At 35.9% G+C, this 23587-nt stretch overlaps 1 protein-coding gene and 1 pseudogene across 1 annotated transcript; one reads left to right on the top strand and one right to left on the bottom strand.

Annotated features, from left to right (window-relative positions):
* Nucleotides 1–3101: 3101 nt before the first annotated feature.
* LOC114074948 lies at nt 3102–8918 on the bottom strand (annotated as a pseudogene).
* Nucleotides 6763–23587, top strand: LOC107016145. Its single transcript, XM_027915872.1, has 4 exons — nt 6763–6919; nt 10705–11985; nt 22076–22231; nt 23543–23587. Exons 2-4 carry the CDS (start codon nt 11715–11717, stop codon nt 23563–23565), a joined length of 450 nt encoding a protein of 149 aa, XP_027771673.1. The 5' UTR covers nt 6763–6919; nt 10705–11714; the 3' UTR covers nt 23566–23587.

Consider the following 23587-nt stretch of genomic DNA (forward strand, 5'->3'; position numbering starts at 1 on the left):
ATCAATATGGTGCATTGAGACTCAAACTCAACGTCTTATGCCATAAATCAATGAGGGACTTGAATCCAACATCTTTCATCACAAAGCATCAAGACTTCTGATGTCTTACCCTCATGGTGAGATTGGACATAAATCCATCGTCTTATTCTTTTTGTGCGATATAACTTAAATCTATCGTCTTACCCACAATGAGGCTCAACCTCAAGCCTTCAAAATAATTTAATTTAATTTTATCACTTTTGATGATCATTACTATGATCGTACATTATAATTACACACAGAATTGAGATTATTAATTTCTTATAATCAACATTAGTAGTTAATAAATATAGCTTAATAGATCACATACCTCATATAAAGGTTGAAAACATATCTTTCACTAAATTGTGCTTATTCAATTATTAAAATAAATTAAGAAATTCTCTTCTCATCCGTTTAAATTAAACGTAAATTTTAAATACTTACTCCAAATGGTAACTCCAGATTTGTCACATAAATAATTATAACGTAAAGATAAATCATACCTTGAAGATATAAAACATTATTGCATAACTTATGCAATATCTCTTTTGTACTTTTCTCGTCTTCTTCATCATTCTTTAAGAATTGAACAATCGTGCTGATAACGTGTTATGAAACTATATAAATTTAGAAGAAGAAGAAATTAGGGAGAAGAGAAAAGACTTCTTATTTCTCTTGAAGTATATTCAGGATTCATATATCTTTCACAAATCTTATTTACAATGAAGGAAAACTCTTTATTTATAGGGAAAACTTACTTGGTCCCCAAGTAGGATTCCTAACCATATCCTACAAGGACTTCACATAATTAGACATTCACTATAATACAAATTGTTTATAACAAAAACTAAATTTTAGTATTTTACTGTATAAAAGATAATTTCACAATACTCACAAATTCCTTGAACCATATAGAGAAATTTTCTTCAAGACTCTCGTTCATTTGACCCTGAGATAGATTCAGAAATTCTTCTTGCAAATGTTTCTTGAACATACTTCATTACAACAAAGTAAATTCACTTGAAAAGTCGTGATTTAAAGATATTTTTATATTATTAAGAAAATAAAATTAACTTTCATTACCTTACCAAATTCTCAACCTCCTCACAATTTAGTAAGATATAAGTTTGGGCAGCCTTAATTTCTTCGAGGGATAAATCCCTTTTTTTTTTGCTTCTCCCCATAGTCGACCTTGATGGGAGAATATCTTCAATATCTTCTTTGTCCCCACAATCATCATTACGGTCTATGTTATGATTACATGTCATGACATGAGGTTCAAAATCATGAGAAAACAGTTATGTTGACTCTATCGTCATGTACGCTTCACAGATGGAACTCTCAACACTAGCTTTATTTCCAATCAGCCTTTTACGAGTTCCTAGATAACTAAATATACAACATGTATGGACCATTACATTATAAGACAAAAATATATGGCATACTAGTCACTAATATTATATAAAGCTTTACATTTACCTTTCAAAAAGGGTACATCCGTCGATATTGTACAGGTCCAGCTATCCTTGCTTGATATGGAAGGTGTACAAGAAGATGTTCCATTGAGTCAAAGAATCCGAGAGGAAATATACGTTCTAACTTGCACAAGATTTATGGGATGTCTCTCACTAATCTCTCAATGTCATCAACTCGTAGAGTTGTAGAAGTAAGATCTTTGAAAAATAAGCTCAATTCTGTAAGTGTTTGCCACACATTACTAGGAAGTAGTTCGCAAAAGGCAATAGGCAATAGTTGTTGCATGAACACGTGGCAATCATGACTTTTCCTGTCATATATCCTTTTTGCTTTTTTGTCTTGACATCTACGCAAATTGGAAACATACCCAGCTGGAAACTTTAAGCCTTTCACCCAATTGAACAAGATAGCTCTTGCTTCCTTGTCTATCGTATATATAGCTTTGGGATATTTTCCATTACTATCCTTTGCCAATCGAGGTCGATTACAAAACTTTACTGTATCTTGACGTGATTGTCGATTGTCTTTGGTTTTGTCGTCAAAACTAAGAACGGTGTTAAACACATTATCAAAGACATTTTTTTCAATATGCATGACATCAAGATTATGTGGAATCATGTTAGAACTCCAATAAGGCAAATCCCAAAAGTTGCTTCTATTTTTCCATCCGCAAGACTTACATAATCTTTGATTGACTTGTTCTGCATCTAACTCCGTTACTTTTCTTATGTCCAAATCACAAATTTGATTCAATATTTCATCTCCTATTCTATAGGGCAGAGGTGATCTTTGGACAGTCTTGCTTTTAAAAAAGTTCTTACGATCTCTCCTAAATGGGTGATGTTGGTCAATAAACATCCGATGACAGCAAAAGCAAGATGTTTTCCTACCATAGGTCAATCTAAAAGATTTTGTTTCCTCCATACAATAGGGACATGCAAACTTACCTGCAGTACTCCGTCCTGTAGAATATGCTGGAAAGTCACTAATTGTCCACATCAAAGCTGCCCTTAGTTGAAAGTTTTGCTTTTTTGAGATGTCAAATGCTTGCACGCCTGTCTCCCACAACAAAGTCAATTCCTTTATTAGAGGCTGCAAATAAACATCAATGTTATGTTTGGGATTGTTAGGTCCTATTACAATGACTGTTAAGAACATATAAGCCTCTTTCATACACATTCCTGAAAGTAAATTATAAGGTGTGACAATCATTGGACATGAAGAGTATCTGCTCCCAGACTGACTAAATGGTTGGAAACCATTAGTACATAATCCCAACCTTACATTTCTTGGTTCATTAGCAAAAAAGGATAAGTGTTATTGAAGTGTTTCCAATCCACAGAGTCTGATGGATGACGCATTACACCATCTTCTTTTGTATGCTCATGATGACATCTCATGTCGGCAGCTGTAGCATGAGATGCATACAATCTTTTCAATCTAGGAATCAAAGGAAAATAATACATTTTCTTGTAAGGGATCAATTTCCTCTTACGAGAGCCAACATGACGCTTGTATCTATCATGTCCAAAAAATGTACAAGATGTAAGGTGTTCATCATCACCCCAATACAACATACATCCCGATTCACAGCAATCAATCTTTTAAACTGGAAAACCCAAGCTACGCACTAGCTTCTTGGTCTGATAGTTGCTATAAAGCACTATTTTATCTTCAGGTAAAGCCTCTTTCAACAATTGCATCATTTGGTTATAACCTCTATGTGACAGGTTGTTCTCCATTTTAATATTTAACATTCGAGAGACAACAACAAGTTGAGAGAGGGAAGAAACGGGATATAATTTTGCATCAGCTGCTTGTAGCAAATCATATAATTTTTTAGACTCGAAATTAGGATCTTCCTCCACTGAAGATTCACAAGGATGAGACGACTTATCTTTAGTATTGCAAAAATATTGCCACCTTCAACCTTGGGGAAAGTTAGGACCAACTGCATGTAAAATCATTTGACGGTATTGATTATCATATCCTAATTCAGGTTTAGAACCACCATTCAAATCTTTATCACAAGAAATCTCACCAATCATATTTTTTTCTCCTTGATGTTTCCAGACAAAATAGTTATCAACAAATCCTGATTTATAAAGTTGATGCTTAATCGTTTCAACATCCATGAACCTAAAGTTGTGATATTTCTTACATGAACATCTAACTTTATTTCTGCTCATATGATTCTGTTGCAAACATGAAAATTGGATAAAATTTATCCACTCCAATTACAAAACTAGAATTCATAGGCCCTTGACCATCCAACCTATCAAACATCCAACCACGCGCTAGATTATTCATATTCCTAATAAAGTTTAAATTTACAAGAATACAAAATTAGTAACAAGCACAAACTGTGGACCAGAAGTTACTCTCATTCACATTCATCAAATAAGAACAAAACATGCATTTAGGCAAAAGAAAAATAATTTCTACAGTTCTTCGTCAGGCAGACTTAGTCCCACAAAATTGATGACAAACAAAAGGTGTTGAAGCACTACAGTTGAAAAGAAAGCATCATTAACACTAGCAAAACTAATTGTAAAACATAGGCTTACAGACAATGAAAACGAAGAACATAGATTCTACAACGTAGCGAAGAGTAGTCACCAAAAAGAGATTCAAACAAAAAAGAAACAAATAAGCGTCAATACTAAACGATAAAAGCCAACTCTCACATTTATATAATCAACAAAATCCATTAAGAACCCATGTATAGAAAATTAAAGTCATCAATTCTCATCTACAAACAACAATGATACAAAAACAGACTAGCGAGGCATATCATGAATAGAAGAAGACGAGGAGAAGATTACGGAGGAAACATTACCTTTCTCCAGGCAGTGACTAGATAGTGAAAAGCTTGGAGACTTCTTGTCACTGTTATTTCGAGATATCGAGAATTTCATCAAGCAAAGTTGAAGCAAGCAACGTTAGAGTAAAAAAACAATCTTAAAAATTTTCAAAATCAGAAATTAGAGCAAAGTAGAAGCAAACAACAGTAACGAACGAAAGTAAAATATTAAAAACAATAGTTAACTCAATCCTTTCAACACTAAAAGAAAAGACACAAGGAAAACACGTACATTTCATCGAGATCACGATAAAAGTTTATAGCTAACACATTAAACCTTTAGAAAAAACCATACCATACAACTAGTGTTGAAGCTTCTACTAACAATTTCATAAGAAGAGATTAAGAACAATAGAAAATCTCTTCTTTTGCTAATGAACGTACAAGCTAATTTAAGCCATTGAAACGCCTCATTCTCATCTCATATCTCACTCTGAATGCTAAAGTAGATAGAGCACACACTCTTATCTTAAAACATCATTGAGATATGTACTCATCATTAAAATCTAATTGCTGAATCATGTCAATACCTATTTATCATTTTTTGATTTTTTTATATCAACTTTTAGCAAGTTATATTTATTAGATTTGCTAAGCTACCTGCAATGCTTAAAGAGAACATACAATAAATAAATACAAGTATCTTATAATATGTACATCAATAACAGTTATCATTTTGTTTTTGAAACACTACTTACAAGTTTTAGGTGGTGAAGCAGAAGAAGAACTTCTTCCATCAGAAGTGATTTTACCGGCGATTTTTCATTGTGTTAGAGTGTGTTCAGTAGACAATGTGGTTTATCAATATGCATAACATCACATATCCAAGAAAATTTCCAGAAGACTAATGTTCTTCCCTGATAACCCCATCCCGTTTCCCCAGTTATTTTTCACCAAATAGAAGTCAAAACCCTCTTCTTCATCGCATTAGAAGCTCACCTTTCACCTGAGGATGAAGGAAACTGAAGCAATTTCACCGTGAACCTGAGATGGGACAATTTCACCTGAGACGGGAACAATCGAAAGGAGAGAGAGACGAGAGCAATTGAAACGAGAAGGAGAACCGAGAAATCTAATTCTTACCTCAAGGAGACCGGAGAAAGGAGAAGGAGACCAGAGAATTCTTAACTCAGCTGTTGCGCAGCTCTTGGAATGTTTCACAGAGAGATAAAATCCTATTATTTAGGGATTGTAATTTTTGTTTCCTTTTTGTGCTTTCAATGACTGATGACTTGGTAAAAATTATTGCAACTAACTTAGCGACAAATTCACATAACATATATATTGAATGATAACACTCTATCTTTTAATTAAGGGAAAATGTACAAGTACCCCCTCAACCTATGCCTGAAATCCCAGAGACACACTTATACTATACTAAGGTCCTATTACCCCCTGAACTTATTTTATAAGTAATTTTCTACCCCTTTTTAGCTTACGTGGCACTAGTTTGAAAAAAAAGTCAACCATCGTTGGGCCCACAAGATAGTGCCATGTAGGCTAAAAAGGGGTAAAAAAATTATTAATAAAATAAGTTCAGGGGGGTAATAGGTTCTTAGTATAGTATAAGTGTGTCTCTGAGATTTCGGGCATAGGTTGAGGGGGTACTTGGGCATTATCCCTTTAATTAAACATAACATTGTGAATATTCATTGAGTATTTAGGACGTATGACCCAATGTCAAACGATGTTCAAAAAGAGTAACATTTTGTGGGTTCGAGTCTCACATTTCATTAACGGGCAAAGGATGCCTCCTTAAACAATTTTTACTAAGGGAAACTTATAAAAATATACTATATAAAAAATATTTACCATTTATAGAAATAATATTTTTTTCACTTGATCACTTTTAATTCATTTATATACAAGTTTAATACATATTACAAGTAACAATTTATTATTTACATATAATGCATGTTTTATTGATGATAAATACAATTATCACACATTTTAATACACTTATAATACAATGTGTCAATATCTTACTAAACAAACGTAATATATTTAAACAAAAATATAATTCATATATATTGCATACGTAATTTACTTTTAATACATATTGCAGATTTAACATAATATTTCTATAAATGATAATAAATAAAAAGTATCGCTAAAATCAGTAATTATTCATCAAAATATACCAATTTCTGTAATTTTTCCTTGTACTTATTATATCAAATTTAGCTAATAATAAACATGTGATGTAATAAGTAAATTTTATTTTTAAATAACAAATAAATTAAATAAAACTACAAATATCTTAATTTTTTTCATGTCTTTTTTTAAACAACACGCATCATTTTTAAATATAAACCAAGTTTTGATACCATAAAGTTTTTAAAATTATTTTTAATTTCTCTCGTTAAAAGAAAAAAAGGGTTTCTCTTTCCCTTAATTAAACAATTGTGGTTAATATAGCCTTAGGCATTCATAAAACTTTTGAAACTGCATCGTTTGTTCTTCCTTTCTCAAGTTGTCGCCGTCGAACTCTCTAGCCTTCGTATTGTCGCCATCAGCCATCAGCCATCAGCCATCAGCAATCAGCTCCTTCTGTGCTTAGTAAGTATTCTATTTCACTTTAATCTTGTTCTCTCCTCATACATTGCTGGACTTTTCCTTGATCTCTGTTAGTTTCTTTGCATCAAAATACTACATTCTGACTTATGAATAGCTTTGTCAAGATTTATGTGTGGAGTCATTAGTATTTATCTAATTAATTTGGTTACCTTTGTGTTCTTATACTCATTATTGAATGGAATGTCTCCATTGCTTCCGGGCAACTCATATCAGTAATTGAAAAGAGTTTTATCTTTTGGATTCACTTTTGGGTTCAAATAATGCATGTAAAGGAAGAATAAATGAGGATTTGTCCTACAAATTACATAAAAGACAACTTTAAGAAGTAGAAAACCATGAAAAATATGTCTAATATGTTAAGAAACGACTTGTAATCTAGTTCCCGAATACACTTTGACGGAGTAGTACTTAGTTAAAAAATGGCAGTATAAGTCAGCAGAAGTTTGCTTATAACTTTAAATCCATAAACGATTGATTTTCTTACCGTACATCCTTGTCCATGTGTGAACATGAGGTTGAATCCTTGAAAAAATAGGTTTATCCATAGTTTGGCTTCTCCTTAGTGATATATCTTTGGTATTTCCATGAGAAAACTATAAGAAGGGCCTTTAATGTCCTGCGAGTTCATTTATTTTGTGTTTGAAGTGGCATCCACCATACTAAGTTAACGAATTTTACGAGTGTCCATAAGAGATAGAAACAAAGGGTACTGAAAAAGAAGACTAAGATAAGTTTCCCTATATCCATCTTTAGGTAATTTAAGTTATGGTATGAGAAATGAGTGAAATGCATATGTCTATTTAACTTTGAGATTAAACTTAAACAAAGGCTTTTGATAATGATGTTTAGAGAATCTATATGATGGATATAAAGACAGATACATGTAGATAAAAGTTTTGGCATTATCTTATACTGTTTAGATTTATTATGTTTTAAAGAGTTAGGCTTACCAAACATGAAATTAAGTAAAATTTTTGTTATACAAGTGACCTCTATAGTTGTGTCATTAATGGATAGGCAATTTCAAGACTGAAACTAAGAGGCACTTTTGAACCTTTTCCGTTTAGAACTCAAGTACCACACGATATAAGACAAGACGATATTGCAAGAAAGATAAAACAGGTACATAGATTAGAATGTGAAAGATAAATAGGCTGTAAAAAACCGTGAAATAGACAACAGAAGAGGCCAAATTGTAATATCTTCTTTTGAGTTTCTTTCATTTCCTCCACGCGCTACTTTTCTCTCTTCTCCATTTCTGATAAACGCATACATTTAGCCTTCTTTCTTTTCGGTAGCCACAATTTCTCCTCCTCTTATTCTTCGTGAATAGATAAAAAGCACATCAGATAACAGTACATCTTAGTGCATACACAAATCGTACTTTCTAGAACTTCAACAATAATGATTTTACGAAAAACTTATCACCACCTTTATCAGTAATCTACCACGGAGATATCAACAATATATGCAGAGAGCTACAAACATAACGATAGTTTTGAAATACGGTAAAGCTATGTGAAACGAGTGATTAATCCTTTTCAAACCAATTCACAAGTTGCTGACATAAATTCTTCACTTGCAAACTAAAATTGTCAATCCCCAGTAGCCACTGCCTACCTAAATCTACCAGGTTCAGTATCAGTTGCCAACCGAAATTCAACAGCTTCGATAGCAGTTCCCCACCAAAACTTACAAACTTCGGTAGCAGTTCCCCACCAAAATCATCTAGGTTTAGTATCAACTTCCAACCAAATTTACGAGCTTCGATAGCAATTCCACACCATAATCTACCAGGTTCAATAGCAGTTGCCCGCCAAAATCTAACAGGTTTAGTACCAGTTGCCCTGCAATATCTACCATGTTCAGTACCAGTTGCCTCGTAAAATTTAACAGTTTTAGTAACAGTTTCAATATCAGTTGCCTAACAAAATTTATCGAATTCAGTAGCAGTTTCCCAATAAAATTCATCATCACTAACCCTTGTCCACAACAATTTACCAGTTTCAGTAGGGAGTCTTTCAGTTCTATAATTGACTAATGATATTCCACAATTAATTGTATAATTCATTTTATTGTTTAAGATAATCCCATGTCTTTTTGCCTTCCAAACTGTTCAGTTTTGAAATATTGAATTCGGAAGTTAAAAGGACCATAAGTCTGTTATTTCATTTTATTTTATTCTGTTAATACAATTCTTTTCATAGAAATTGATTCATTGAGTCGGGAGTCTGTAATCTGTCTACCTTCACAATGTAGGAATACATACACACTACTTGAATTTCCACAGGGGAATCTATATGATGGATATAAAGACAGATACATGTAGGTAACAGTTTTGTCATTATCATATACAGGTAAGATTTTTATAAGCTTTTAATAAAGTATTAGGTTTACCAAATATGACATTTAATTATATTTTAGTTGTACAAGTGACCTTTTTTAAATGTACTATAATTTAATTAAATATCATATAGTTGTGTAGTTCATGGACAGGCAAATTTAAGACTGCAACTAACATTAGGGGCATATTTGATCAGATAGATGGAACTATGACATTTTTGAACCATTTCTAATACATTAAGTGCATTTTTGAACCCTTTCCGTTTAGAGCTTCTATATGCTTTACATCAACAAAAACACGAGGAGATGACAACTAAACCTGGAAATAAAACTCTTCTCTACATTTGAGTGCAGCTGTTCACATTGAAATGTCTATACACAAAATTTCCTATAATCATTTTCCTGTCATAAAGTTGGTAAATATTTGTCCTTCATTCGAGAAATAAGCTTAAATTTCTCTTAAGCTTCAACTTGCTGTCGTATATCAAATCCTGAAGATCTATGTGGGTGAAATTTCAGCAATGCTTTTTTATAAGCAACGCGAACCTGAAACAAGATCTTACTCTTAAGTACCACTTAACAAAGATGGAAGATGTTTAGAGAGACGGAGTGTAAGCAAACCTCATGAATATTGCCAGCACGAACACTGATTCCCAAGCCGCGCAGCAGTGAAGCCATATCATGGCATGTAGTTTCAAGCATACTGAGTTCCTTTCCTTTATTATTAGCATGACTTCTTTACTATTGTGAGGAAAAGAATGTCAAAAGAGGATAAGGAATGTAACAAGTATATCCTCATTTGTTGCATAGCAGAAATAATGGAGAACATTTCGCGAATTACAACAAAAATATTTCGATTTGATTATGTACCTAGTGAGGTTCCGACCCTAATTGCAATTGGTTGAGGCAAGTCTTAAGGCTCAAGGGCTGGAGACAACCTTTCAAAAACTAAAGACAATAATATGGACTAATCAATACAAATGTGGACTACTAACTACTTTGATATAAATGTCTCATCAGTTCACCATGACGAATAAATGCAAATGTGGACTATGACTAACTTTGCTTTAGACATCTCATTGTTTGTTGTTGCTACTTGTATTTTTTTTGTGTTTCACATGGCGTCTTTATCATTGTGTTTATTTTTCATGCTTAATGTTAGCATTCTTTACTTGAGCTGAGGGTTTGCCTAAAAGAACCTATATACCTTCACAAGATAGAGGTAAGGCTGCGACCGTACCACCTTTTGTAGACCACACTTGTGGGATTATACTGTTTATGTTTTTGTTTGAAATCCGTTGAAGCTACTTTTCGCTAGTATTCCAGCATGGATGAAATACTTATTGTAATTTTTATTTTATTTTAAAGAATCTTGCATGTGCTTATTTTACAATATTTAATGAATAATTGTTATGTTTGTGCAGTTGATCATGGATAAAAGCCGGATGCATGAACCAAAATTCTCTAAAAGATATGTTGAGGGTGTCCAATCCTTCATGTAACTTGTTCGTTATCACTTTTGATAGAAATTCCTAAGTTCGATGCCCATGTCAAGGTTGTTTGATGTTTTTGTTCAAACACAAGAAGTAGTGTATGACCACCTATCGATCCAAGGAATTATGGGAAGTTACGTGCAATGGATATACCTCGTGGAACAATCACAAATGACAGATAACAATGAATCAATTTTTTCTGAAGATGAAAATGAAGAACATGATAACCATGATGGAATTCACACTATGTTAGAAAAGACCAGTGGTAGATCATTTGTCGATTTTTCATAGGAGACGACTGGTAATAATGTTTGCGGTGATATCAGTGAGAAAGAAGCTAAGAAGTTTGACAAATTGCTGGAAGAAGCAGGACGTGAATTATACCCCGGTTGTAAGAAATTCTCAACGCTTTCGTTTGTTGTGAAGTTATGACACTTGAAAGTGTACAATCAATGGAGTAATAAATCATTAGATATGTTGTTGGAGTTGCTTAAAGAGTCATTGCGTACTAATGAGACACTTCTGAAGTCATATTATGATGCTAAAAACATGTTGCTGGGTTTAGGATTAGGATATATTTTGATCCATGCCTGCAAAAATGATTGTGTATTGTACTGGGCTGAACATATAGATAGGAAGGAGTGTCCACATTGTGGTACTTCCACGTGGAAATTGATAATGGAAGGAATAAGAAGATTCCCCATGAATTTATGCGGTATTTTCCATTAAAACCTAGTCTTCAAAGATTGTTTATCTCTAGAGAAAAAAAGTGCGGACATGAGGTGGCATAAAGAAAAACATCTTGATGAGGAAAATGTGTTGAGGCATCCCGCTGATTCTGAAGCATGGAAAGAGTTTGACAAAATCATGAGTGGTTTTCACAAGAACCTAGTAATATTAGACTTGGTCTTGCAGCGGGTGGTTTTAGCCCATTTGGTAACATGAGCACATCATATAGCATGTGGTCTGTCATTCTTGCTCCTTATAATCTACCTCCTTGGAAATGTTTTAAGGACCCATTTATGATAATGTCATTGCTTATTCCTGGTTCTCAAGCACCAGGAAAAGATATTGATGTTTATTTGCGTCCTTTGATTGATGAGCTGAAAGAGTTATGGAGTGATGGTGTAGAGACATTTGATTCATCAACTGGAAAGTGCTTTAAGATGCATGCGGCTGTTTTACGGACCATAAATGACTTTCCAGCTTATGGTCTGTTCTTAAATTACTTATTTTCTAAATGGCTTACAATTTATACTATTTATGTATCAGACTATTAATATAATATAGGAAAGTGCTTCAAGATGCAGTGCAACCATCCTGAAAATAAAACACAATTTCGGTGCACCCAAGATGGTTACTAACTAACTTTTTCTATGTAACTATAGGGAAGTTCCCTTGCAGCTAGCTGTCTATACATCTTCTTAATTGAGAAGTCTTTCAACTCCGTATATTGCTCAAAAGAAATTCCAGCTGCCTCAAAATATTTTTTACAATTAAAAAACTTCCTTAGTAGCCATGATGTCTGTGGTGGGTCAGTGTCCCATGCTAATCGATTCTTGACATAGTAGTTGTGGACCCACCTTACCCAATGTCTGTCGTTTCTGTGACTCAAGTTCCATATCAGCTTAGCAGTAACAAAATTGTTCCAGTGCTCCACACTTAATAGATTGAACCCACTAGAAACTTTGGGTTTGCATAGTTTTTCTTAATTTATAGTTGATTTATTACTGTTTTCTACCCTTCTAGTCCATAAGAATATCTACTTGTAGAAGTAATTCTTGTAAGTATCTTCTTAGATAGCAAAAAAACATAAGACCAGAAGGTTTGAATTGAAAACAGGATCTCCCCCCCCCCCCTTAATTACATTAAAGTAGTAATAGGCCTGTAGCAGTACTATCCTTGAGGCTTCTAATTTAGTTTTAGGATTTCCTAGGCTGCATAGCAGCAAAGAAGTATTTTGATGTTTGAGTCACCAGTCTTTAGCCAATGCACCCTAGCCTTTTACTTTAAGATACTCTCTTTAACATGATTACAATGTTCTAGATGACATATTGCCTCTTTCTCTTCATTATATAGATCTTCTGAGTGTGTGCATTCTCCTATCTTATCTTGAATCTCCAAAACTTTCTTTATAACACCCCGTAGCCAAAACAGACAAAAAATTAGTTTTTCAAGAAAATCTGCAGGTGCTACCAACGGTGGCATCGACGGACCGTAGCCTGAACCACGGTCCGTCCTGCACAACCGTCGATGGGATCAGAAACTCCCAAAAATTTCAGCCTAGAAAAATTGGTTAAGCCTTGGACGACAAACGGACTTACGGTCCGTAGGTCAAACGAAGGTCCGTAGTTCGTGACCGTCGATCAAGACTCCTTTCAACCAATCTCTAACAAGAGCTATGGATGACCAGCATGGTTCGTAGGTGGACCTACGGTCCGAAGGTGTGACTGTAGGTGGAAAATTTGCAGCCAGTTAAGGGGAAATGCAGTTGGGTCAACTTAAAATGATTATAACTCTTAAAAAAAATTAATTAGGTCTTGTATGACCTACCCACAAATAGATAATTGAATTATATTTCCATAGCCACCGACCTTGTTAAATCAGACCTCCGAGTAAAAAGTTATTCCGATTTTAGTAAAGGCCTGTCGAACATGCCCTCACGACGGACCTAACGACGAGGCATCGGGCGCACGACGGACCGTCAGTCCTGGCCGTCGTGAGGCCCGACAGAAACCTTTCGAGGGGTCTTTTTGACCTTTCCCACTCTGTTTAAACCCTAACTTACGTCGTTTTGACCCTAAATCATCACATTTTAGTCAGTTTAAGCCTAGAAACATAATTAAAACGTATCCAAGTCAAATTATTAAATCAAAACCTAGAAAATTAAAAGCAAGAGAGGAGAAAAAAGCTCAAGAACGCCACAAGCTCCAGCAGTTCCAGCCCCGAAACTTAAGTATTTTTCCGTGGATTTCATCACCAGGGATGTGGGCCCATGGGTCCTTAGTTTCAGTCAGTTCTTGATTCTCTTATCATGATTAAATCTAGGGTTTCTAGAACTTTAATATAACTTTATGAATTTATTAAATATATGTTCCAAATGAGATTATCATGTTATTACTCATATTATCGCATAAATTTCAGAGCACTAGCTTTGTATTTCTTTAGTGCTTGAATTACACATGCTAGGTCATATATTTCAGACACTTCAGATATTCATGCCTCAGTAATAAATGCATAATTACAAGATAAATTGTTGTATTCTCAGTTTGTATGTTATGTTTTGAGCTGTCAAGTATTTACAGAAATTCAGATATAATCAGTTAATTTATAGAATTCATTGGGAGTAGCATAATACCGAGTTGGACTAGGGTTTAGCGTACCCAATAGTCCCAGAACTACTAGCCATGTAGGTTGTAAGTCCCCTCTGTGGGCAATCAGTTTAGTGATCACGCCAGCATACCTTTGGCAGGGTATATTGGGTCCTCTCGATGGGGCGTATACATCGGACTCCACATTTAGCTCATGTGGTTTTGTTATCGGTTATTAGTAGCTCCCTCAGTTCAGTTAGACTCTCTGCATTGACCATTTATCAGTATATTCAGTATTCAGTTTCAGCATGTTATTAATTGGTCATTGCATCCAGTTAGCTCAGAAATTAGCACATCACGTTCAGATTATTATACTTGTTTTTGTGCTTGTTCAGTTATGTTTTATTTAAGCTTTACTTTATCCTAAATGACACAGTACCTTTCAAGTACTGACGCATACGTGCGCTACATCTTCTCGTGATGTAAGTTCAGATTCTCAGCATCCAGATCACGCATAGATCGATTTCTCGATCTCCAGTTCAGCAGATTCAGTGGTGAGTCCTCATTCTCCGAGGACAACAGTCATGAGTTTCATTTCAGCCTTTAGTCATTTAGTTTCAATTTTTGCTAGATTTAGCTGGGGCTTGTCCCAGTATTTCTAGTCTTGTTTAGAGGCTATTTTCAGACATAGTTAGATTCAACTTAGTATTGAGTTAATATTTCTTTTGTATTAAACTCATTCTTTTCAAATATCTCAGTTATAGAATATGGGTATTCCCCATCTCTTCATTTTAAGTATGATTTATCTTTCGCAACAGTTTATTATCTTTAGTATGCTCATGATCATGCCAGCAGGGTTAGGTTGGGATCACTTGTGGTCCTAGGTTTCGTATCCGCGTCTCGGGGGTAGCTCGAGGCGTGACAAAACTTGGTATTAGAGCACTAGGTTCAAGAGTTGTAGGATGTCTGAAAAAGCCGCACTAAATAGAGTCCTTTTCATGGTGTGAAGTGCACCACATCTAATGAGAGGGAGGCTATGAAGTGTTTTAGGAAAAACTTCACCTTCTTGTTACTATTATCGTGCGTAAGGTATGATCTAATTCAATTCTAACTCGACGTTAAGCTCTTAAGATCATGCCTTCTCGTAGAGCTTAGGCACGTAATGCTAATGCATGTAATGCTAACACAATTCCTCTAGTACCAGATAAGGAAGTTCAAATGCAGAATTTCAGAAAGCCAATTCAGCTTTTAGCTAAGAGTATGACCAACCAGAACAATCAGCAGGTTCTAGCTCCTACAAATAGAAATGATAGATCAATGGCAGCCAGAGTTTATGATTTTGTTGGGATGAATCTGTCTAAGTTTTTAGGGTCGCATGTTGGTAAGGACCCACAGAAGTTCATTGATGAGGTCAAGAAAATATTTGGTGTGATGTCAATAATTGGTAGTGATAGGTGAGATTGGCATCGTACAAACTCAAGAATGTGACTCACATATGGTTCACTCAGTGGAAAAACAACAGAGATGACTTTGCCTTTTGTAACTCCTTATATAGCAGTCCAATTCAGTGTCAGTCCAAAAACTCTCTCAGAATCCTTCTCAGTCGCTACTCCAGTCGGTGACCCAGTTATAGCTAGACGGGTATACAAAAATTGGCCTGGCATAGTCTCTCAGAAAGTCACCTCAGGAGATCTAGTATAGTTTGAAATGGTAGACTTCGATGTCATTCTAGGCATGGATTGGTTACACTCGTGTTATTCCTTAGTCGATTTTAGAACTAGGATTGTTCATTTTGAGTTTCCAAACGAACCAAATTTAGAATGAAAGGGTAGTAGCCGAGCGCCTATGAGTCGATTTATTTCTTACCTTAAGGCCAGAAAGATGATATCTAAGAGTTATATCTATCATCTAGTTCGGGTTAAGGAACTAGCCTTGAAACCCCGTCTCTTGAGTCAGTTGCAGTAGTCTGTGAATTTCCAGAAGTATTTCCAAAAGATCTTCCCGGGGTTCCTCCCGAAAGAAAAATAAACTTTGGAATTGATCTCCTTCCAGATACCCAGCCTATTTCTATTCCTCCTTACAGAATGACTCCAACAAAGCTTAAGGAATTAAAACAGCAGTTGAAAGACCTTCTAGATAATGATTTCATCATACCTAGTATTTCACCACGGGGTGCACCAGTATTGTTCGTAAAGAAGAAAAATGGTTCTTTCAAAATGTGCATTGACTATAGATAGTTGAACAAGGTTACAATCAAGAATAAGTATCCCATCCCTAGTATTGATGACTTGTTTGACCAATTTCAGGGTGCTAGTCATTTCTCTAGGATAGACCTCAGGTCGGGTTATCATCAGCTCAGAGTCAGATATAGTGACTTTACGAAAACAGCCTTCAGAACTCGGTATGGTCATTATAAATTTGTAGTTATGTCGTTTGGACTAACCAATGCTCCTACAGCTTTCCTGGATTTGATGAACAGAGTGTTCAAAAAGTACTTAGACTTGTTTGTTATCGTCTTCATTGATGATATCCTCATTTACTCTAGGAGTGAGGAAGAACATGCGAGTCATGTGAGAGATGTTCTGCAGAGTATCAAAGATCGCCAGTTATTCGCTAAATTTAGTAAATGTGAGTTTTGGTTGCAATTCGTTGCTTTCTTTGGTTATATTTTATCTAGCGAAGGGATCCGCATAGATTCACAAAAGATAGAAGCAGTGCAACAATGGCCTAGACCTACCTATGCTACAGATATCAGAAGTTTCTTAGGTCTAGCAAGTTATTACAGATGGTTCGTGGAAGGATTTTTATCCATAGCCTCACCATTGACTAGGTTGACTCAGAAGATGGTCAAGTTCCAATAGTCAGATGATTGTGAGAAAAAGCTTCGCAGAATTGAAAGCTAGATTGACTACAACTCCTGTCTTGACTCTACCAGAGGGTTCATATGGTTATGTGATCTATTGGGATGCATCCAGAGTTGGCCTTGGTTGTGTGTTGATGCAAAGAGATAAGGTTATATCTTATGCCTCTAGAAAGTTTAAGGTGCATGAGAAGAACTATCCAACTCATGACCTCGAGCATGCAGCAGTGGTGTTTGCACTCAAGATATGGAGACACTACTTGTATGGTGTTCATGTAGATGTGTTCACCGATCATAAGAGCCTTCAGTATGTGTTCACCCATAAAGAGTTGAATCCTCGCCAAAGGATATGGCTTGAGTTCCTTAAGGATTATGATATGGGTGTGCATTATCATCCTGGAAAGGCGAATGAAGCGGCCGATGCTCTTAGTAGATTATCTATCGGTAGTGTAGCCCTTGTTGAGGAAAAAAAGGAGCTAGTGAAGGATGTTCACAAGCTTGCTCGCTTGGGAGTTCGCCTTATGAACATATCAGACAGCGGTGTAACTGTTCAGAATGGGTCATAATCGTCTTTGGTAGTGGAGGTTAAGGAAAAGCAAGAGATTAATCCGATCTTGCTTGAACTAAAGGGTGCTGTCAACAATCAGAGAGTGGAGGTTTTCTCCCAAGGGGGAGATGGTGTACTTCGCTACTAAGGTAGATTGTGTGTTCCTGAAGTGGGAGAGTTGAGGCAGCATATTCTTGCAGAAGCTCATAACTCCAGGTATTCTATTCATCCAGGTGCCACTAAGATGTACCGCGATCTGCGGGAAGTCTATTGGTGGAATGACATGAAGAGGGATAGAGCAGACTTTGTGAGTAAGTGCCAGCAAGTCAAGGTAGAACATCAGAAACCAGGAGGTATGACTCAAGAGATCGATATTCCTACGTGGAAGTGGGATGTGATCAATATGGATATCATCACAGGGTTACCTCGTACTCGCAGACAGCATTACTCAATTTGGGTGATAGTTGATAGGATGACTAAGTCTTCTCGCTTTTTGGCGGTCAAGACTACATATTTGGCAAAGGACTATGCCAAGCTTTACCTTACTGAATTCTGAGGTTGCATGGGGTTCCTTTGTCTATCATCTCAGATAGAGGTCCTCAGTTTACCTCTCATTTCTGGAAGTCATTTCAAAAAGGTCTTGGTACTCAAGTTAACCTTAGTACAACATTTCATCCGCAGACAGATAGGCAGGCAGAGCGTACCATTCAGATCTTAGAGGATATGTTGAGAGGTTGTGTGATCGATTTCAAAGGTAGTTGGGATGATCACCTTCCTCTTATTGAGTTTGCCTACAATAATAGCTACCATTCCACCATTCATACGACCCTTTATGAGGATTTATATGGGTGTAGATGTAGATCTCCTGTTGGTTGGTTTGAAGTAGGTGAAACAGCTTTAATAGGGCCAGATTCAGTCATTTATGCTATGTAGAAAGTGCAACTCATTAGAGATAGACTTAAAACAGCCCAAAGTCGTTAGAAATCTTATGCAGATGTAAGGAGAAGGGAACTAGAGTGCAAAGTTGATGATTGATTTTTTCTGAAAGTCTCACCTATGAAAGGGGTGATGAGATTTGGAAAGAAAGGGAAGCTCAGTCCTAGATATGTAGGCCCTTACAAGATCTTCAAAAGGATTGGCAAGGTGGCATATGAGTTAGATTTTCCAGCAAAATTAGCAGCAGTGCATTCGGTCTTCCACATCTCACTCTTGAAGATGTGCGTGGGTGACCCAACCTCTATAGTGCCATTAGAGAGTGTGGCAGTGAAAGATAGTCTTTCTTATAAGGATGTACTAGTTGAGATTCTTGACCGTCAGGTTATAAGGTTGAGAAACAAAGAAGTCGCTTCAATTAAGGTTTTGGGGAGGAGTCAGTCCGTAGAGGGAGCTACTTAGGAGGAAGAAGAAGCCATGAAAGCCAAGTTTCCTTACCTTTTTTCTTCCGATTCCACTCTAGCTTGAGGTAATAGTTCCTCTTCAGTTTTACAGTCATTCATGCGTAAATTCAATTTTAGAATCATGTTCCCTGAGTTTGTACTTTCATTTTTAGCGTAATTGCATGTACTCAGAACTCAGTTCTCACTGTTTAGTAGTGGGGTTTGCATCTCTCTCCCTCTTTTCAGCTAGTTTAGTCTTCATTGTAGGACGAATATTCCGAAAGGGGAGATAATGTAACACCCCATAGCCAAAACAAACCAAAAAATAGTTTTTCAGAAATATCCGCAGGTGCTAACTACGGTGGCATCGACGGACCGTAGCCGAACCACGGTCCGTCCTGCACAACCGTCGATGGGATCAGAAACTGCCAAAATTTCAGCCTAGAAAAATTGGTTATGTCTTGGACGACGGACGGACTTACGGCCCGTAGGTCAAACGACGGTCTGTAGTCCATGATAGTCGATTAAGACTCCCATCAACCACTCTCTAACAAGAGCTATGGATGACCAGCATGGTTCGTAGATGGACCTACGGTCCGAAGGTCTGACTGTAGGTGGAAAATTTGCAGCCAGTTAAGGGTAAATGCAGTTGGGTCAACTTAAAATAATCATAACTCTTAGCAAAAATTAATTAGGTCTTCTATGACCTACCCACAGATAGATAATTGAATTATATTTCCATAGCGACCGACCTTGCTAAAATCAGACCTCCGAGTAAAAAGTTATTCTTATTTTAGTAAAGGCCTGTCGAACAGGCCCTCACGACAGACCCAACGACAAGGCGTCGGGCGCACGACGGACCGTTAGTCTTGGCCGTCGTGAGGCCCGACATCAACTTTCCCAGGGGTCTTTTTGACCTTTCCCACCCCGTTTAAACCCTAAGTTACGTCGTTTTGACCCTAAATCATCAGATTTTAGTCAGTTTAAGCCTAGAAACATAATTAAAACATATCCAAGTCAAATTATTAAATCAAAACCTAGAAAATTAGAAGCAAGAGAGGAGAAAAAAGCTCAAGAACCCTAGTTCAAGAACGCCACAAGCTCCAGCAGTTCCAGCCCCGAAACTTAAGTATTTTTCGTGGATTTCATCACCAGGTATGTGGGATTTCACTAGTGGGTTCGTTTAACCCATTGGGTCCTTAGTTTTAGTCAGTTCTTGATTCTCTTCTCATGATTAAACCTAGGGTTTATAGAACTTTGATGTAACTTCATGAATTTATTGAATATATGTTCCAAATCGTATTATTGTATTTCTTTAGTTCATGAATTACACATGCTAGGTCATATATTTCAGATACTTCAGATATACATGCCTCAATTATAAATGCATAATTACCAGATTATTTGTTGCATTCTCAGTTTGCATGTTCATTTTTGAGTTATCTTGTTTTTACCGAAATATAGATATAATCAGTTAATTTACAGAATTCATTGGGAGTAGCATAATGCCGAGTTGGACTAGGGTTTAGCGTACCTAATAGTCCCTGAACTACTAGCCATGTAGGTTGTAAGTTCCCTCTGTGAGCAATCAGTTTAGTGATCACGCTAGCATGCCTTTATACCTTTGGCAGGATATATTGGGTCCTCTCGGTGGGGCGTATACATCGGACTCAACATTTAGCTCATGTGGCTTTATTATCGGTTATTAGTAGCTCCCACAGTTCAGTTAGACTCTCTGCATTGACCATTTATCAGTATATTTAGTATTAAGTTTCAGCATGTTATTAATTGGTCATTGCATCCAGTTAGCTCAGAAATCAGCACATCACGTTCAGATTATTATACTTGTTTTTGAGCTTGTCCAGTTATGTTTTATTTCAGCTTTACTCTATCCTACATGCTCGGTACCTTTAAAGTAATGACGCATACGTGCGCTACATCTTCTCGTGATGTAGGTGCTGGTTCTCAGCATCCAGATCACACATAGATCGATTCCCGATCTCCAGTTCAGCAGATTCAGTGTTGAGTTCTCATTCTCCGAGGACAACAGTCATGAGTTTCATTTCAGTTTTTAGTCATTTAGTTTCAGTTTTTGCTAGATTTAGCTGGGGCTTGTCCCAGTATTTCTAGTCTAGTTCAGAGGCTATTTTTCAGACATAGTTAGATTCAGCTTAGTATTGAGTTAATATTTCTTTTGTATTAAACTCATTGTTTTCAAATATCTCAGTTATAGAATATGGGTATTCCCCATCTTTTCATTTTAAGTATGATTTATCTTCCGCAACAGTTTATTATCTTTAGTATGCTCATGATCATGCCAGCAGAGTTAGCTTGGGATCACTTGTGGTCCTAGGTTCTGTGTCCGCGTCTCGGGGGTAGCTCGAGGCGTGACATTCTTCCTCGCAGCCAGAATTTTATGGCCAGTATTTGTAAAGTCTCTACAATTGAACTTCCTTAGTGTTATCTTGACATTTTTAACTTTCTCCAAATCAGTCCTAGAGAATGGTCCCACACAGTTCCAGACACACTCAACTATTTCGTTGAAATCTGGATGATCCGCTAGGTTGTTTATAAATTTAAAAGGTCTCTTCCACATGGGACCAATATATTTCGTTTTTATTGCAAGAGGGGTATGGTCAGAGAATTGAGACTTGTAGGGGTCCTTTAAGAGCTTTTAGTTTCTCCCATATATTTTTCATTTTATTTGTAGTTTTGCTTACTTTCCGACTCTCTTGTATAATATCCACAAAGGATATATTTTTGACCTAGTCATAGAAAAATCTGAAAGAGACTTTACTTTTTAAGTTGTCATCGTGTGTTTTCAACTGAGCATAAGCTCCACCAAGTAGTGAAGGTTTGTAGATCCCTTGAGCTAATAGTTGTAGTTCATCCTACGAAGATTTCCTTTGTTCTTAAGTGTTGAATGCATGTGTATTTGTGAATAAACATTCCCTTATTATTTCTTTCATGTATGTAGCAACAGATGAGTTCTTTATGATCTAGAGTTATTTTTACATGGGACTTGCTGTCCCATATAATCCAAACTCTTGCCTACTATCATTCTAAAGGCGTTTTCTCTGTAAATGTTCAATTAACTATGATTGCTTTTCAGGATACTATCTGGATATTAAATCCATCATTTCTTATTCGGCATGTGATATGCCATAGTGAAGGTTATAAACTGAACATATTTTTTTTAATGAATTAGGTAATCTTTCTGGATGGAGCACAAAGGGATACATGGCATGTCCTACTTGCAATAAGGATGCATCTTCACAAAAGATAAGAAGTAAAATTTGTTACATGGGTCATCATCGGTATCTTGACCCTAGTCACTCATGGAGACGAAGCAAGAAATTTGATGGTAAGAAAGAAACTAGATTGAAGCCACAAGAACTCTCAGGTGATGATGTCTTAGAACAATTAAATTTGCTAAGTACTTTTAGATCTGGAAAACACTCTAGTAATAAGAAAAACAAACGCCGTCATGAGGAGTTGAATTGGGTGAGGATAAGTTTTTTATTTAAGTTACCATACTGGAAGAGCTTGAAGTTGCGGCATAATTTAGATGTCATGCACATAGAAAAAATTATATGTGAGAGTATTTTGGGGACATTATTGAATATAGACGGGAAAACTAAGGACACATATAAAGCATGACAAGATCTTAAGGATATGAACATTAGAAAAGAACTATGGTTGCAACATGATGGTTCCAGTTGTACAATGCCAACACCTTGTTATGTTATGTCAAAAAAGAGAAAACAAAGTTTTGGGCATTTTTAAAATCTGTAAAATTTCCTGATGGTGATGCTTCAAATAGCTCAGGGTGTGTAAGTGTGAATGATGGTAAGATAGCTAGACTCAAAAGATATGACTATCATGTTTTGTTACAACGAGTGTTGCCTATTGCTCTTCTTGAATTTGTAAATAAATATGTTTCTTTAGAATTAATTGAGGTCATTTCTTCAAACGATTATGTTGTAAGACATTGAGAAGAGATGACTTAGAAAAACTTGAAAAAGGTCATAATTAGTATACTCTGTAAGCTTGAGATGATTTTTCCACCAGCTTTTTTTTGATGTTATGGTACATTTGGCTGTTATTTACCTTAAGAGGCTATGTATGGGGACCAATACAATATCGTTGGATGTACAAAATTGAGAGGCGCTTGTGCAACCTTAAGCTTTATGTACGAAACAAGGCACGTCCAAAAGGTTGTATTGTAGAAGGCTATATTATCGATGAATGTTTGACATTTTTCTCTATGTATCTTACTGACATCGAGACTAGATTTAATCGTGAACATCGAAATGATTATGGATCTAGAAGCAAAGGTGAAGATGTTCTAGACGTATTTTCAAATAGTTCTAGACCATATAGAGATGGGGTCTCTTTTAGACCATTAGGTAAACATCGTATCATAATAGCTCATAGGTGATGATTACAAGTGGGAACTACCCTTTCACTTTGGAAGGGATCCTAGTCACCCACATCACAAGAACATAATTTTTATGATGTCATATCAAAGAACGATTTTGATACGGATCGGTGGTTTGTACTTAATAATTGCGAAGAAGCAGAACCTTTTCTTCGGTAAGTAATATTTATGTATATGTATGTTGATATTTTATTATTTTAAATTATTTTTAAATAATTTAGTTATTCCATGCAGAGAACATAAAGAAGAATTGTTGAAACAAGTTTTGAATGTAGACGA

The sequence above is a fragment of the Solanum pennellii genome, chromosome 1, assembly GCF_001406875.1.
Source record: "Solanum pennellii chromosome 1, SPENNV200".
Classification (NCBI taxonomy): domain Eukaryota; kingdom Viridiplantae; phylum Streptophyta; class Magnoliopsida; order Solanales; family Solanaceae; genus Solanum; species Solanum pennellii.